The following is an 18,947-nucleotide window of genomic DNA, read 5'->3' on the forward strand; positions in this document are numbered from 1 at the left end:
CTTCCCTTTTCCTCCTTCTGTATATCTGTTAGGCAGACTTTGTTCATTTGTAAACACTTTCTGAAAACAAACACTGCAACAAATTGAACACAAACGCAGATATAAGAATCCAGATGTCTTCTATTAAGTCAGCCATTAAAGTGACTTTGTAAGAATGTACATAATGCCAAAAAGTTTGAGAACCACTGCCCTAACACACGGAAAAGTGAGAAACAATCAATCTACATTTACACTGCAGGAACCATGAGCTATTCAGAAGAGATACAGGAAGAATTTTTGTCCAAGTCTAACTGCAAAGCCAGTTCTCTGAGTTTTTCTGTCCAGGCTGGATATAAGAACTGATTTGGCAGAATAAGAACCTCTATCAAGAATATTAAAAATAAGGTGGGTGTTTAGTCTGATGTACTGAGAAAGAGGGCACAAATGAAATTTCTGAAAAGAGAAAAGATACCAGTAGGGGTTTATAAGAAGTATTAGTCTGGTAACATTGTATCTTTTGATACACTGTATCAAAACATCAAAGCATAGTGTCTTTTGAAGTACCACATTACTTGGTTAGTTGTTCTGAAAAACTTACACTGCTCCACAATTTTAAAAAACAGAGATAAGAAAAAATGTTATAACATTGTTGAGATAAACTTGATAAATATACTTACTTTTGGGCTCATCTGTTGTAACAGCCAAAATAAAATCATAGGGAGTCATGAACAACTGCCCTTCACATTCTATAGAAGCAAACAAACGAAATCGCCTTTCCCGAGATGTAGCATAGAGGTCCAGGTCTTCAGCTTCTGTTCTGCCAACAGCAACCTGAAGTTAAGAAAGCAAATATGTCTGGACTGTGTGAAGTGACACCTCCTTCAAGAAGATACATGTCTTCAATTATGTTGATAGGGAATTAGCAGAGCAAAAGAAAAAAGGTGAAAATACATAATCATAAACAAATATTCACATGAATAAAATGAATTAATGTTCAGAAGATCCTACTATGAATATCATTCAGATTCTGAAGACTTTACACTGGCTCTTTGAAGGAGTTGTGCTTTCTTTCTTTAGTTTCAGTCTCGGAGAACATTCAATTTCCGAGCTAGTAGTTTCTTCAGAAGGAACACCAACACTTGTTGAATGCCTACTATGTACTCTCTATATAGGCCTACTTATTTAATCAGAACTCTTTTCACTGTAGTCTATTAATTTTCTAAAAGAAAGGGGAACCCTGATAGGCTGTTCATGGCAACCACTAAGGAAACCATTTAGTGGCAGAGTTTAGATTTATGCTGAAGTTGCTAACTCTAGATCACTACGGTAGACTTACCACCAATGGTCACTCTGAATTCCACCCAAGGTTAAGATAAGCAGAAGGATGAGTGTATGTGTATGGGGGGAAGGGAATCTCTTTTGTTTTCCTTAATTTTAAAATCTTTCCCTGTAGATAAATAATTTCTATTATTTATTTTCTTTGAACTGTAACAAAACTGTTAATTTTTTTCCTGATTCCATAAGCAATGGATAGCTACTGTATATAATTCAGAAGACAGAATTTAAAACTTATAATTGTTTATGGGTTTTTTTGCCAAAAAATCAGGGTTATACTATACTGTCCGGTTATCTGATTCTTTTTACTAATTAATATATCATTTTTCCATGTCACTAGTCTAGTTTTAGTAACTATGCAATATTTCATAGTAAATATTTGTTGCCTAACTAAATTAATGAATTCTACATGGTTGAATATGCATAGTACTTCACTACTATAACACAATGTTATTAACATAATGGCCAGCCTTGGAAATACTTAGATGTATCTATAAATAGTTCCTTGGGATTAATTCCTGGGAGTAAACTTGATTGGTCAAACAGTCATTTCATACACATTACTGAGATGCTTCCGGGAAGCTTATGGCAATTTACATGGCTATCAACAGTATAAAATTATACCTCTGCACATTTCACACAAAACATTTTATATCAGAAAAAAATTCTTATTTAGGATGACAAACTTAATCTCCTTATTGCCTCTTCTAAGTCATTATCCAAACTGTGTACAAACTTAAAATTATTTAAACATCCATTATTTTGAGAAGTTGTATCAAAACAGAACTTTCAGTAAGGAAAGTACATTTTATATTTCTAAGCTATACCTTATTAAATGAAAAGCCAGGCAAATTATTAATCTTTTTTCTACTACTCTGAAGACTAAGACTTTTTAAAACATAATGGAAATAGTCAAATAAAAAAATTTTTAAATGCCTTTTTTAAATGGCCTGTATAATGGTAAAATCTAGTCTCAGCCCTTAAAGAATATACGATTTATGCTGCTGCTGCTAAACCACTTCAGTCGTGTCCAACTCTGTGCAACCCCACAGATGGTAGGTAGCCCACCAGGCCCCCCTGTCCCTAGGATTCTCCAGGCATGAACACTGGAGTGGGTTGCCATTTCCTTCTCCAATGCATGAAAGTGAAAAGTGAAAGTGAAGTTGCTCAGTCGTATCCGACTCTTAGCGACCCTATAGACTGCAGCCCACCAGGCTCCTCCGTCCATGGGATTTTCTAGGATCTATATAGGTGGACAAAGTTCTAGTTGGAGGGACAAAAGGTACAAACAGGGAAAAGAAAGTCAGAGTAAATAGAAGAAGAGCACAATAGATTGAGGTTAGTAAGAAGGCTTTAAGAAGATTTCCCTGGTGGCTCAGTCGGCGGAGTCTGCCTGCAATGTGAGAGACCAGGATTTGATCCCTGGATTGGGAAGATCACTTGGAGACATGGCAACCCACTCCAGTATTCTTGCCTGGAGAATCCCTTGGACAGAGAAGCCCTGACAGGCTACAGTCCCTGGGGTTCCAAAGAGTCGGACATGACTGAGCAACTAAGCACAGGAAGAAGAACATATGAATTTTAATGTCAGGAAGAGATATGAGCATTCTAGGTTTACACAGCATATTTGAAGGTGGAAATCATTTTCCTGCAACAAAAGTTTTGCATTCATGGAAAAGTGTATAAACTGTTAACAGTCTTTCTGAATGAAAGACTAAAGGACCAGGATTTAATCTGACAGAAAACAAAAATGGCCTTAGGAGATTCTTAAGTGAAGTAATGACAGAAAGAAAATTGTGCTTTACAAAGACAGAAATATAGATCAATGGAACAAAACAGAAAGCCCAGAGATAAAACCTATGGACACCTTATCTTTGACAAAGGAGGCAAGAATATACAATGGAGTAAAGACAATCTCTTTAACAAGTGGTGCTGGGAAAACTGGTCAACCACTTGTAAAAGAATGAAACTAGATCACTTTCTAACACCATACACAAAAAGACTCAAAATGGATGAACGATCTAAATGTAAGACCAGAAACTATAAAAATCCTAGAGGAAAACATAGGCAAAACACTCTCCGACATAAATCACAGCAGATCCTCTATGATCCACCTCCCAGAATACTGGAAATAAAAGCAAAAATAAACAAATGGGATCTAATTAAAATTAAAAGCTTCTGCACAACAAAGGAAACTATAAGCAAGGGGAAAAGACAGCCTTCTGAACGGGAGAAAATAATAGCAAATGAAACAACTGACAAACAACTAATCTCAAAAATACACAAGCAACTTATGCAGCTCAATTCCAGAAAAATAAACGACCCAATCAAAAAATGGGCCAAAGAAGTAAATAGACATTTCTCCAAAGAAGACATACGGATGGCTAACAAACACATAAAAAGATGCTCAACATCACTCATTATCAGAGAAATGCAAATCAAAACCACAATGAGGTACCATTTCACACCAGTCAGAATGGCAGCGATGCAAAAGTCTATAAGCAATAAATGCTGGAGAGGGTGTGGAGAAAAGGGAACCCTCCTACACTGTTGGTGGGAATGCAAACTAGTACAGCCACTATGGAGAACAGTGTGGAGATTCCTTAAAAAATTGCAAATAGAACTGCCTTATGACCCAGCAATCCCACTGCTGGGCATACACACCAAGGAAACCAGAACTGAAAGAGATACGTGTACCCCAATGTTCATCGCAACACTGTTTATAATAGCCAGGACATGGAAACAACCTAGATGTCCATCAGCAGATGAATGGATAAGAAAGCTGTGGTACATATACACAATGGAGTATTACTCAGCCATTAAAAAGAATACATTTGAATCAGTTCTAATGAGGTGGATGAAACTGGAGCCGATTATACAGAGTGAAGTAAGCCAGAAAGAAAAACACCAATACAGTATACTAACACATATATATGGAATTTAGAAAGATGGTAGCGATACCCCTGTATGCGAGACAGCAAAAGAGACACAGATATATAGAACGGACTTTTGGACTCTGTGGGAGAGGGAAAGGGTGGGATGATTTGGGAGAATAGCATTGAAACATGTATACTATCATGTAAGAAACAAATCACCAGTCTAGGTTCGATACAGGATACAGGATGCTTGGGGCTGGTGCACAGGGATGATCCAGAGGGATGATATGGAGTGGGAGGTGGGAGGGGGGTTCAGGATTGGGAACTCATGTACACCCGTAGCTGATTCATGTCAATGTATGGCAAAACCAATACAGTACTGTAAAGCAAAATAAAGTAAAAATAAAAATTTAAAAAAAAACGAAAGAAAATGGTGCTTTAGAAAGACAAAGCAACCTGGTAACAGAAATAAGCTAGCTCAGCAGTATATTAATAGCAAAGTCAGATAATCCTTGTATTGGGAAGTTATTTGGGCTCTACCATGGGTAAGGAGGGCTTCCCTCATAGCTCAGTCGGTAAAGAGTCTGACAGCAATGCAGGAGACCTGGGTTCAATCCCTGGGTTGGGAAGATCCCCTGGAGAAGGAAATGGCAACCCATTCTGGTATTCGTGCCTGGAGATCCCACGGACAGAGGAGCCTGGCAAGCTACAGTCTATGGGGTCGCAAGAGTAGGAAACGACTGAGCGACTAAGCGCACATAGGTAAGGAGTCACTCAGTCACTCAGTGTCAATAATGAGCAATAATTTCCCTGAATACTCCTCAGGGATCCATCTACCATCTTAAGTCCCCTTCTACATATATATCTCAGGGGCTTTTTCTTCCTCTCTGGGCAGGGGAGCCAATCTTGTCTGTGACCATAGTTTACTCTCCTGTTTTCTTCTTGCTAAGCCATTTCCTTGGGTCGAGGTGGCCTCCATCAACCATGACTCATCTCCAGTGAATTTCCTGGAGGACCACTCGATGTGGGGCATTCACTGCTTCTGCATCATAACCTGAAGTCATGCTTCAATCTAACACCCAGAACCACAATTTTTGCCTATTTCCTGTGACTTAATATGCACTTTATGTGTGACTTCTGCCCTTACCTGGTGCTGCCACTACTGCCCATGAGGTGCCTGTTGCTTTCTCATCAAACTATCCCTCCTTAGGCCTAGTCCCAGCACACGAAGCCTGCCTGCCTGCTGTAGCTGGTAATTTGATCTACCTATGAACTAATGCTGACAAATCCTCCTATTCCTTAACTTTTACCAACAATCAATTAACAAAGCCTGTTGTTCTCCCTCTAATTTCTCACATCCACCCACTGCTACTACCTTTGTTTAAGCAATCACTACTTCCCTAAAATTTTAGTCATGGCCTGTGGCTTTCACCTCTATTCTATCCTATGTTGAGAGGAAGAAAGAAAAAAAAAAAAAAAACACGTGGAACTGTGGAATAATTTGTATTCTTTGAACACAAGAAACAGTTTCAGAAGAAATCTGACTTAAAGGTTTTCATTAAAACATCACTGTATGTATAAGTTCTACCTCTTGTTGCCTTAGCAGAAGTACCCGTCATTTTTGATAATGGCACTAGGTGCCTACTGCTCTATTTATCACCTTAAAAGAAAGTGTGGGGAGGAGTTTGGTAACAGTTTGTGCCCCAGACAAATACATATATTTATAAATATATATTTCTATCCCTAAAAGGGATATATATATATTATATATATATATACACACAGACATATATTTGGTATACATATATAGATCCTAAAGGGGAAGAATATGATTTACATATAAAAAAGATAACCAGAGCCTGAGTGCTTAAAAGGGCCTTCAGCTACTGCAGTTCTGTAGGTTCCTCCATTGCATCTGCTCAATTTAGTGTGATAAATCACATGTTGCAATAATACACATTGTTGTTGTTCAGTCACTAAGTTGTGTCCAACTCTTTGCCACCCCATGGACTGCAGCACGACAGGGTTCCCTGTCCTTCACCATCTCTTGAAGCTTGCTCCAAACTCATGTCCATTGAGTCGGTGATGCCATCCAACCATCTCATCCTCTGTCACCCCCTTCTTCTCCTGCCCTCAATCTTTCCCAGCATCAGGATCTTTTCCAATGAGTCAGTTCTTGGCATCAGGTGGCCAAAGTATTGGAGCTTCAGCTTCAGTCCTTCCAATGAATATTCAGGGTTGATTTCCTTTAGGATTGACTGGTTGGATCTCCTTGCAGTCCAAGGGACTCTCAAGAGTCTTCTCCAGCACCACAAATTGACTGCAACAATTATTTGTCATTCAGCCTTCCTTATGGTCCAACTCTCTCATCCATATATGACTACTGGAAAAACCATAGCTTTGACTAGACGGACCTTTGTTGGCAAACTGATGTCTCTGCTTTTAATTGCTCTGTCTAGGTTTGTCATAGCTTTTCTTCCAAAGAGCAAATGTCTTTTAATTTCATGCCTGCAGTCAACATCTGCAGTGATTTTGGAGCCCAAGAATATAAAATCTGTCACTGTTTTCACTTTTTCCCCATCTTTTTGCCATGAAGTTGGCAGTGCTCAAATGAAGCACAGATTGGTAGTAAGCAAAAAACAATTTTCTCATGTGATCACAGCAAACCGGCCTGATTCTAGAGCATTCTAGTTATCATTAGCTGGTAGGACTGGGCTCATCTGGCTGGAGGATCTGATGGGATAGAGAGCAAAACAGAAAATCAATACTTGGGTCGGTTTCTATACTTTCTGTTCACTTCCACTGACTGATTTGTCTCTTCATACTCAAATACCATAATGCTTTAATTGCTATAGCTTTTGATCATGTTTTTGACTTTAGGTAAAGCGAGACTCCATATGACTGTCAATCTTTTAAAAATATTTTTGCTGACTGATTTGCAATTTTTTCTTCTACGTGAGATTTGAAATTAATCTATCAGGTTCTGTTTTGAAAATTCCATTGATACTTTGGGAGTACACTGAGTTTTGGTGCAATTTAGGATGACTTGACTATAACAAAAAAGCAGCAGACTCACAGATAGAGAGTACAAACTAGTGGTTACCAGTGGGGAGAGGGAAGGGAGGCACAGTATAGGGGTGGAGGAGTGTGAGATACAAACTCTTGGATGTAAGATAGGTTATAAGGATGCACAATGCAACACAACACAGGGAATACAGCCAATATTTTGCTATAATAGTAAATGGAGTGTAACCTTTAAAAATTGTATAAAAAACTTAAAATTTTTTTCAAAATTGCCTTTTCATTTTACAGCTGCTGAGAAATTGCATTTTACATGTTTTAGGAAATTATTTCATGGGATTTGTATAACATTCCTTTCAAGTTTGCTGAAAATGTTTAAGGAATCTTCTTTCTAGCTCTAAAAAAAAAATGCTATTTACTGAGAAGTTGTAAAACATTCTACATTCGAGTTCTATAATCTCAGTCTTGTTACTTACAAAAATAGAACATATACATGTGTATATATATATATATATATATATATATATGGAAATAAAATTTTCAAACATACCTGTAAAATAACAGTTATAATTTAGTAATAAAAATGAGTAATGATCATTTTCAGGTAACTGTGGATCCTCTAAATTATGCCAACTTAAGTAAGACAAGTGGTTTAAGAAAACAATAGAAATGATAAAAGTTACATTTTTAATTACCTCATCTTCCCAAAAGAAATAAAAAAATACTGTGTCAATGCAATTATTTTCTCTGGAATTTCCAAGCTCAGACCTTTGCAACTAGTACTTGGATGTTACTTCTTAAGGTACTGAAATAAGGGCCTTCAGGCCACATCATTATCCTTCCTGTGAATAACAGAAAGCAAAGGTTCACTGCCAAGGCACAGGCTCATGTTACTTCAGGTTAGCAATTCGAAAATTTACTCTGTAGTAAGGTCTGGTTTTCCCAAGGAGGCAAGATTAAACGCCAGATAAAGGATTCACTACTTAACAATTAGAGAAACTGATGCTTACAAGCTGATAATAACCTAAAAAGGTAACTTGAAACAATTATATCAATTATCTAAACACCATAAAATGCATTACCTTTTAGCAGCTGAGAATCAGAGACCTGAGAACAAAGGATGGAAGAAGAAAAAATAAAAACCATTTGTACTGAGTAAAATTATTTCAATTACTCATGCTTAGTAGTTTATTTTTTAAATGTTTTATAAAATCAAATCAGTATTATTTTTTTAAAGTAAAGAATGATTAAAACATGCATTTGATTTCATGTAGGATGGTGATCATTTGCTATGAGGCCCTACCTCATAGGCAACTGTACCAACATTTTTATAAAACATTAAAAAGCAAATATCATTTGAATTTAGATCTTTATTTTCTATTTTCTAGGCAAGAATCTTATGAGATGTGCATGAGATTCTATTCACATCTATTTTTATTCTAGCTAAAAAGACATTCATGGAAGTATTACATTTGGCTTTCTCAAATGGCTTCAGGCTGATTTAAAAGCTTCTAAGAAGATAAAAGGGGTAACATTTTCTTTGCTTGTTGGGTGGTCGAAAGGTTAAACATCAAGTTCTCAGTGTGGGAAAATCCCAAAGTCCTCTAAGAGAAATGTTTTGATGCTTGGTAAATGTGTCCATTTGGAAATATACACAACTGAAGATCAGTCAAGAAGCACTTCCCTGGCTGACATCACATTGGGAAAAAAAAGTAACTGACCACTTAAAAGTCTCCACTTGCACTGTTACATTAGCTTACATTACAGGATTCTTTTATAAGTTTACAAAGCACCTTCACATATATCATCTCATTATTTGATAGGACAGTAGGTGAACATATCTCTGAGGTGTTAGTAATCACGGTTGATACGTACATCTAGCCTCTTCCTGTTATTCCAGGGCCTTGCTCCAGCAGTGACCTCCCCTGCCTTTCCTACCTCACTGTTTTTGCCTCTTCCATGCCCACTGAGTGCTTCCCTTCAGTGCACACACATTTCTCCCATCTTGGAAGCTTTCCAGCCCACCTCTCCATCCGCTTGTCACAGCGGGTTTCCTCTCAGCAAGTCCTCCCCTTCACCACTCCATTAATACTGCTTGTAAGGTCACTGATGACCTCCATGTTGCTAAATCCAGAGGTCAATTCTCGGTCAATTCATCTTACAGCATCTGACCCAGTTGATAACTCTCTTTTCCTTGCAACAATTTTTCCTGTCCAAGTCCACCCATTCCTCATTTCCCTTCTATTACCCAGGCAGTTCCTTTGTGGTACTTTTGTTGATACTGCCCTTAGGCCAGTCCTTGGACTTCCTCTCTTTTTTGAATCTATACTTACTTCGTTAATCATCTCATCTAGCCTTTACAGATTATAAATATACTGACAAATCCAAAATTACCATCTCCAGCCTTCTGTGATAATAAAAATTCCATGAAGCCAGGAATTTTTGTCTGACTGGTACACTTTTGCTTCCCCAGTGCCTAGAAGAGTTTCTGGCTTGGAGCAAGCTCTCAAATATTTGCTGAATAAATGAATGACTGAATATGTTTGTAAAACTTATTGTAATTGTTAAATAAGGATTCCCTTAAAAATTAAAACATACTATTAAAAAACAAAGTTGATAACTCTTTTCCTTCCTCAGTGATCAATGCAAGGAAAGAGGAAAACAACAGAATGGGAAAGACTAGAGATCTCGTCAAGAAAATTAGAGATGCCAAGGGAACATTTCATGCAAAGATGGGCTCGATAAAGGACAGAAATGCTATGGACCTAACAGAAGCAGAAGATATTAAGAAGAAGTGGCAAGAATACACAGAAAAACTGTACAAAAAAGATCTTCACGACCCAGATAATCACGATGGTGTGATCACTCATCTAGAGCCAGACATCCTGGAATGTGAAGTCAAGTGGGCCTTAGATAGCATCACTACGAACAAAGCTAGTGGAGGTGAAGGAATTCCAGTTGAGCTGTTTCAAATCCTGAAAGATGATGCTGTGAAAGTGCTGCACTCCATAGGCCAGCAAATTTGGAAAACTCAGCAGTGGCCACAGGACTGGAAAAGGTCAGTTTTCATTCTAATCCCAAAGAAAGGCAATGCCAAAGAATGCTCAAACTACTGCACAATTGCACTCATCTCACATGCTAGTAAAGTAATGCTCAAAATTCTCCAACCCAGGCTTCAGCAATACGTGAACTGTGAACTTCCAGATGTTTAAGCTGGTTTTAGAAAAGGCAGAGGAACCAGAGATCAAATTGCCAACATCCACTGCATCATGGATAAAGCAAGAGAGTTCCAGAAAAACATCTATTTCTGCTTTACTGACTATGCCAAAGCCTTTGACTGTGTGGACCACAATAAACTGTGGAAAATTCTTTAAGAGATGGGAATACCAGAACACCTAACCTGCCTCTTGAGAAACCTATCTGCAGGTCAGGAAGCAACAGTTAGAACTGGACATGGAACAACAGACTGGTTCCAAATAGGAAAAGGAGTACGTCAAGGCTGTATATTGTCACCCTGCTTATTTAACTTATATGCAGAGTACATCATGAGAAATGCTGGGCTGGATGAAGCACAAGCTGGAATCAAGACTGCTGGGAGAAATATCAATAACCTCAGATACGCAGATGACACCACCCTTATGGCAGAAAGTGAAGAGGAACTAAAAAGCCTCTTGATGAAAGTGGAAGTGGAGAGTGAAAAAGTTGGCTTAAAGCTCAACATTCAGAAAACGAAGATCATGGCACCTGGTCCCGTCACTTCATAGCAAATAGATGGGGAAACAGTGGAAACAGTGTCAGACTTTATTTTGGGGGGCTCCAAAATCACTGCAGATGGTGACTGCAGCCATAAAATTAAAGACGCTTTACTCCTTGGAAGGAAAGTTATGGCCAACCTAGACAGCATATTGAAAAGCAGAGACATTACTTTGCCAACAAATGTTTGTCTAGTCAAGGCTATGGTTTTTCCAGTGGTCACGTATGGATGTGAGAGCTGGACTGTGAAAAAAACTGAAGAATTGATGCTTTTGAACTGTGGTGTTGGAGAAGACTCTTGAGAGTCCCTTGGACTGCAAGGAGATCCAACCAGACCATCCTAAAGGAGATCAGTCCTGGTTGTTGATTGGAAGGACTGATGCTGAAGCTGAAACTCCAATACTTTGGCCACCTGATGCAAAGAGCTGACTCACTGGAAAAGACTCGACTCATTGGAAAAGACCCTGATGCTGGGAGGGATTGGGGGCAGGGGGAGAAGGGGACGACAGAGGATGAGATGGCTGGATGGCATCACCGACTCGATGGACTTGCTGCTGCTGCTGCTAAGTCGCTTCAGTCATGTCCGACTCTGTGCAACCCCATAGACGGCAGCCCACCAGGCACCCCCATCCCTGGGACATGAGTTTGGGTAAACTCCAGGAGTTGGTGATGGACAGGTGTGCTGCGACTCATGGGGTCGCAAAGAGTCAGACACGACTGAGTGACTGAACTGAACTGAACTGAGCAGGAGTGGGGAAGGTGATACAGGAAAACATGTTCAATGACGTGTCTTTTTTTGGAATGGTAATTTGTCTTTTTTTGGACTGGTAAATTTTCTTATACCAATTTATATCATGTTTGAGATGTATGTATTAAAATATATACAGTTTGTTAAAGTGATATATAACCACTTGGAGACTGGAAATAGGATGTATAATTCTCAAAGCACTAGAGGAAGAGAAATGATAAAGGAAGAAAAGATCAATCTAATGCCAGGTGATAAGGGGAAAGAGATAATAACACATACACATAATAAAGTAAAAACGCACACAAACATGTCCACAATTATAATAAGCAAGATTGGGTCAAACTCCTCCATTAAAATGAGCAACTCTCATATTGTGGTTTTTAAAAAAAACTATTAAATGTTCCTTACAGAATAAAACAATACCAAGAGTGTTTGAAAATACACAGAATTAAGAACGAAAAGTGTTAAATGGGACAAAGAAAGATTCACCAAGAAGGTACTACACACATGAACAAAGCAGCTTAAAATTATATGGTGAAAAAACTGTTAAAAGAATGCAATTTGATCAACTCACAATCATGGCTGAGATGTCAATACTTCTTTACTAGAAATGGATAGGTCAAGTGGAGAAACAAGAAAAAGGATCTGAGTAACTAAACAAAGAAGGTGCTTATTAACTTTGATTTCAGTAAACCAAGAATGTAAAAACCTTATCATGAAAACATCAATAAGATAAAACTGTGAAAGTTATACAGGTTTAATGAAATATTCATATAGTAGAGGATTCAAACAGGAATGAAAATAAACTAGAAGTACATCTGTCTAGATGGATAAACGTCTTAAACATTAACTTAAAAGACAAATTATAAAAAGGTAGGTACTGTTTATATAAAATATTTTAGTTGCAAAATAAGTTCAGTTCAGTTCAGTCGCTTAGTCGTGTCCGACTCTTTGTGACCCCATGAATCGCAGCACACCAGGCCTCCCTGTCCATCACCATCTCCCGGAGTTCACTCAGACTCACGTCCATCGAGTCAGTGATGCCATCCAGCCATCTCATCCTCTGTCATCCCCTTTTCCTCCTGCTCCCAATCCCTCCCAGCATCAGGGTCGTTTCCAATGAGAAAGTGTATACTATTCAGAGATACATCCATTTCCAATAAAACTATGAAAACTTATGGGAATGATAAAATGGTTATCTCTTTGGGGAAGAGAGGATCATGACAAGAGAAGGTACATATATTGGTAGTTTTTTCTTTAAGCTGCTAGTACATACACAGCTAATATGCATTTCAGCATTACTATCTATTTAAAAGTCAGATATGTTCCATTTTAAAAAACAAATTCTTTCAAAGCTTATTCCCTGATGCACATGGGAAAATGCTAAAAAGACTAAAAGAAAAAAGGCCACTTCAGAAAATTTAAGATACACTATTAAATAAACAATGATTGTATTAAAAAAGAAATAAAAACTGAGATTATAAGCTTTTTGTAAATAAATGACACTTAGGAATTTACAAAGAGCCCCCTGTATAATTTGGTCAATGTCATTACTGACATAAAAAAATTCATCTATGTATTTACTATAAGAACAATTCAGAATTTAAAATTAATGAACTAAGTATTTATTTGCTAAGTCGCTTCAGTCGTGTCCAACGCTGTGTGACCCCATAGACGGCAGCCCACCAGGATCCCCCATCCCTGGGATTCTCCAGGCAAGAACACTGGAGTGGGTTGCCATTTCCTTCTCCAATGTGTGAAAGTGAAAAGTGAAAGTGAAGTCGCTCAGTCGTGTCTGACTCTTCAGGACCCCATGGACTGCAGCCCACCAGGCTCCTCTGCCCATGGGGTTTTCCAGGCAAGAGTACTGGAGTGGGTTGCCATTTCCTTTTCCAAAGTATTTATTTATATAGAAACTAAAAAAGAAGATAAGAACTCAAGAAGTTAAAAAAGAAGATAAATTTGATGAAAATAGAAGGGAATAGACAATAAAGATAAAAGCAGAAATAAACTCCCCCAATAAAACATTAAACACAAAAAAGTGGCATTTGAAAAGATATAATAAAACAGACAAACCTCTATCAAGTCTGATTTTTTAAAAAAAACTGAAAATGGAATAAACATTAAACTTGAATTATGACATATCCATAGTTTGGAAGAGCATCCAAATATAAGAAGAAGAGACCTATAATATATTGATATCTCAATATAATATCAGTTTAAAAGGCAAGAACAATATGTATAGTATGGTCACATTTTTGCTAAAAGGGAAATGATATGTGTTTAGTTTACAGGCCTGTAAAATACATTTTTAATAGCACTGAGGGCAGAAAAGCATTTGTGACCTATAAAGTAGAAACAGGATTTAATATTTTGGCATATTCTAAAAATCAGTCAATAAAAAATAAAAGTTGGCAAAGGATATTAATGGGCAATCCCCAGGAAACTATAAATAAACAAAAAGTTCTCCACTTCACTAACAATCAGAGAAGTAGAAATTATAACAAGCATGGTAAATCATTTTTCATACTCAAATTGGGAAAACAAATTTGGCAAAGTGAAAGGGGATACTGGACGCCAATTACTTATTTCTGGCAAAAGTATACCTTAGTATAACCATTTTGAAGAACAAATTGATAGTTTCATCAAAATATAATAGCTATGGACCCAGCAACTTAACATTTGCATCTACAAAGAACCCTGGATATTCACCGTAGCACAGTTAACAGTGGAAAAATAGAAACAATCAAAATTCCCATCAGTAGAGCAATGGTTAAATAAATTATGGCACATCACTGGAGTGGTCTGTGGTCATTTAAAAAGGATTCGATTAGGTAGATCTAGAAGTGGTTTTACGGTAAGAACCATAAGACACATAGCAGAGTAAGAAAAAGCAAATTATGGAAGAATGGGTAAAAAATAAAAAGATAAAATCAAAAAAAGCTCATTCTTAAACATAAATCATTTATATATCACATATAAATACATACACATATACACATGCATACACAGACATATGTGTATAGACAGAAAAAATTGTAGAATGGTGTATTATTTCTTAAAAAGCAAATGGAACATATATTAGCTCCACTTTACAAAAGAGTTAGTTTAGTCCAGCATCTAGACAGGACTTAATCAGGGCCACTCGGGCAGCAAATGAATCTGAGACCAAAACTCAGGTTTCAGGACACCCAACTGAGTGTTCTTCCACATTACACAACTTGGTACACTGAAATACAAGCACATCGATTTTACAATCCTCCAGGCCTATGTTCAAATGCCAGTTTCGATACTTCTTAATTAGGTAAACTTGGGAAAAAGAGATTTATAAACTTTAGCATTTTCACTGTAAAATGGACAAATTAAGACTAACTCTGCTGGTTTCCCCAGTGGCTCAGCTGGTAAAGAATCTGCCTGCAATGCAGGAGACCCAGGTTCGATCCCTGGATTTGGGAGATTCCCTGGAAAAGAAAATGGCAACCCACTCCAGTATTCTTGGCTGTAGAATCTCAAGGACACAGGAGCTTGGCGGGCTACAGTCCATGGGGTAGCAAAGAATCGGACACGACTGAGCAACTAAACAGCGAACGTTAACCACAAAGTGTAAACATTACATGAAAATTAAATGAGAACACTTCCATCTCCTCTGGTTAATAAAATCAGTTTACGAAGAGTATCCTATGTGTTAATCAGCAGGGTCCAGAAATAGTCTTTGACACCTCAGATCCACGCATATATTTGCCAGCTCAGTACTTCCCTGTCACTCTAAGCTGGGAGTTCTCTAAATACGTCCATGGTGACCAAACAATTCCAATTGCCTGACATTTCCTTGTGGCTCCCATCTGCTTCATGTGCTACGACCTTTCTCTCAATCATCCTGACGCAGCTCCAAACATCTAGATTATGCAATATGTGCATATTGCATATGCAATACCACATATTCTACTGATTTCTTGAGAGTGATGGCTGACCCTCAATGACAAAACCTCTGGCTATGCAGACAGCCATTGTCTTTGGGGCCTGATTACACAATCACTCCAAACAGTTTTTCTAGATTACAACTGAAAGAAACAAACACACCATACCATTAATAGTCGGCTATTTTTCCTTAAATAAGTCACCTTGAATTTACCTGCAGCTATAACAAAACAGCAGAGACTGGATGGCTTACTGACAGAATTTACTTTGTCACAGTTCTGGAAGCTAGAAGTCCAAGATCAAGGTGCCAGGACTGACGTGGTATGATCTCTCTCTCTGGCTTGCAGACTGCCACGTTCCTTCTACGTCCCCACATGGCCCTTCTGCAGGGTGTGGGCACACAGAGAGAGGGCAAGCTCTCTGGTGCCTCTGCTTACACTAATCCTATCAGATCGGGAGCCCACTCTCCTGACCTCATTTAACCTTAATTACTCCCTTGGAGGTCTCACTTTCTAATACAGCCCTAATCGAGGGGTTAGGGCTTCAGTATATGAATTTTGGGGAGATACATACCATTGGGCTTCCCTGGTGGCTCAGACGGTAAAGCGTCTGCCCGCAATGCAGGAGACCTGGGTTCGATCCCCGCGTCGGGAAGATCCCCTGGAGAAGGAAATGGCAACCCACTCCAGTACTCTTGCCTGGAAAATTCATGGACAGAGGAACCTTGTAAACTACAGTCCATGGGGTTGCAACGTCAGGCACGACTGAGTGACGTCACTTCACTTCACTTCACAGACCATTTAGTCCAGAACACCAACCACAGAGCAACCCACCTGCCTTGTCCTTTACTCACATATATAGTCCTTAAAAATGTTCTTTTATAGGCCATTCCAATCAAGTTGGAAATTTACTCTCTGGAAGAACTTGAATATTTGGAGATTTAACTATGTTCCCTCTCTTTCGGATAATTTATAAACAACCAAACAAAAAACATTAAATAAAATCAGTCTCAGACTCCTCAACCTACCTGTACCCCAGTGGGGGTGAGGGTGGAGGATCCCTGCTTGCTAGTCACAACTTAAGATTCTCGGCCCAACTAGCCTTGGCCTATATGCTTCCCAGCTGGGGGTGGGGGGAGTGGGGTCAGGCATTTCCCGTCCAGGATTCCCTGTCTGCCAACACTGGCCCAGTGGTACCCCAGCAGGAGGCTTGCAGACTGCCGGTCCCCGCTTGTGGTTCTTTCTATGCCAGCCTTGGCCCAGCAACTTGGATAAACTCTAGCAGTGAACACATCTCTTCCAAAGAGGCCTGATTCCCAACCGAGGGAGGCCACTGCTGCTGTCCTTTCAACTTTGTTCCTTCCTTGGGTACCCTCTCTTAGCCCAAGGGTATTCTTTATAATCCTGATTCCTTCTTAGTAGTTAATCCCCTGTAAATGGTTAATATTTCTTTATACTGAGCCTTAACTGTTCAAGTTACCATGTGGCTTTTGTTTCTGACTGTTGAAATTATTACAGAAAAGGATAAAAAAGTTTTAAAATGATGTAGTTTGGGTAGTTTATTCCCATTACACTGGCATTAAATTTTTTGGAAGAACTTAAATGTTACCTGAATTTAATAGAAACGAAAGCTGAAAAGGCATTATCTGGGACAAAGTTTATAAAACTACTGCCTTCATTTATAAAACAGATTTAAAAATTAAGTTTGGAGAGGATTAAGGGATGGGAACAAAATTAAAGCTACTACTAATAACCCAATAAAGTATTCAGTTCAGTTCAGTTGCTCAGTCATGTCCGACTCTTTGTGACCCATGGACTGCAGCACACCAGGCTTTCCTGTCCATCACCAACTCCCAGAGCCTGCTCAAACTCACATCCATCGAGTCGGTGATGCCATCCAACCATCTCATCCTCTATTGTCCCCTCCTCCTCCTGCCTTCAATCTTTTCCAGCATCAGGGTCTTTTCAAACGAGTCAGTTCTTCATATCAGGTGGCCAAAGTATTGGAGTTTCAGCTTCAGCATCAGTCCTTCCAATGAATATTCAGAGCTGATTTCCTTTAGGATTGACTGGTTGGATCTCCTTGCAGTCCAAGGGACTCTCAAGAGTCTTCTCTCAACACCACAGTTCAAAAGCATCAATTCTTCAGCGCTCAGCTTTCTTTATAGTACAACTCTCACATCCGTACATGACTATTGGAAAAACCATAGCTTTGGATAGACAGACATTTGCTGGGAAAGTAATGTCTCTACTTTTGAATATGCTGTCTAGGTTTGTCATAGCTTTTCTTCCAAGGAGTAAGCGTCTTTTAATTTCATGAGTGCAGTCACCATCTGCAGTGATCTTGGAGTCCAAGAAAATAAAAGTCTCTTACTGTTTCCATTTTTTCCCCATCTATTTGCTATGAAATGATAGGACCAGGTGCCATGATCTTAGTTCTCTGAATGTGGAGTTTTAAGCCAACTTTTTCACTTTCCTCTCTTACTTTCATCAAGAAGCTCTTTAGTTCTTCTTTGCTTTCTGCCATAAGGGTGGTGTCATCTGCATATCTGAGATTATTGATATTTCTCCTGGCAATCTTGATTCCAGCTTGTGTTTCATCCAGCCTGGCATGTCGCATGATGCACTCTGCATATAAGTTAAACAAGCAGGGTGACAGTATACAGCCTTGACGTACTCCTTTCCCAGTTTGGAACCAGTCCATTGTTCCATGTCCAGTTCTAACTTTCTAATATTAGAAACAGTAAAATGATTTTGAGATTAAAAAACTATATAGGTGAAATAGACCTTACAGATTCAAATCAACCATCCCTACACCTAATCCGTAGGGTGTTTCACTATAGTTGTATTTCCCTATTGCTAGTGATATTAAGCATCTTTTCATGTATTTATAGGTCTTTTGAATATCTTACTCCTGAATTGCCTATTCGGACCTTTTGTCCATTTTTCTATTGTGTTGTTGTTTTTCTTATTAATCTGTAGATCATCACTATATATTCTGGATACTTACTTCATGGGAGTGCTATGTATCTTAAGTATCTTCTTCCATTCCAAGACTTCTTTGTATTTTCATAGATATTTTTGTTTTATTGAAGTGAAATGAGGCAGTGTTTTCCATCCGAAATTGTGTTCTTTGCCTTATTTTGAAAATCCTCCTCCTCCTAGGGTCAAAATTTCATTTTCGTATATTTTTCTCTAAATATCTTGAAGTTTTACTTATCACCTTTAAGGCTGTAATCCACCTGGGTTATTATTGCAATGGGGTAGGCATCTAATTTTCGAGATTGATGCAACTGGCCTGAATCGTGGCCGTGGGCG

The 18,947-nt window shown here is 38.5% G+C and overlaps 1 protein-coding gene across 1 annotated transcript in view; it reads right to left on the reverse strand.

Annotated features, from left to right (window-relative positions):
- Positions 1 to 18,947, reverse strand: part of MICU3 (mitochondrial calcium uptake family member 3) — an 85,808-nt gene that overhangs the window by 51,624 nt on the left and 15,237 nt on the right. Inside the window, exon 2 of the mRNA XM_052661412.1 lies at positions 657 to 810. Coding sequence (XP_052517372.1) covers positions 657 to 810 — 154 coding nt within the window. The remainder of the gene's footprint in view (positions 1 to 656; positions 811 to 18,947) is intronic.

The sequence above is a fragment of the Budorcas taxicolor genome, chromosome 24, assembly GCF_023091745.1.
Source record: "Budorcas taxicolor isolate Tak-1 chromosome 24, Takin1.1, whole genome shotgun sequence".
NCBI lineage: Eukaryota > Metazoa > Chordata > Mammalia > Artiodactyla > Bovidae > Budorcas > Budorcas taxicolor.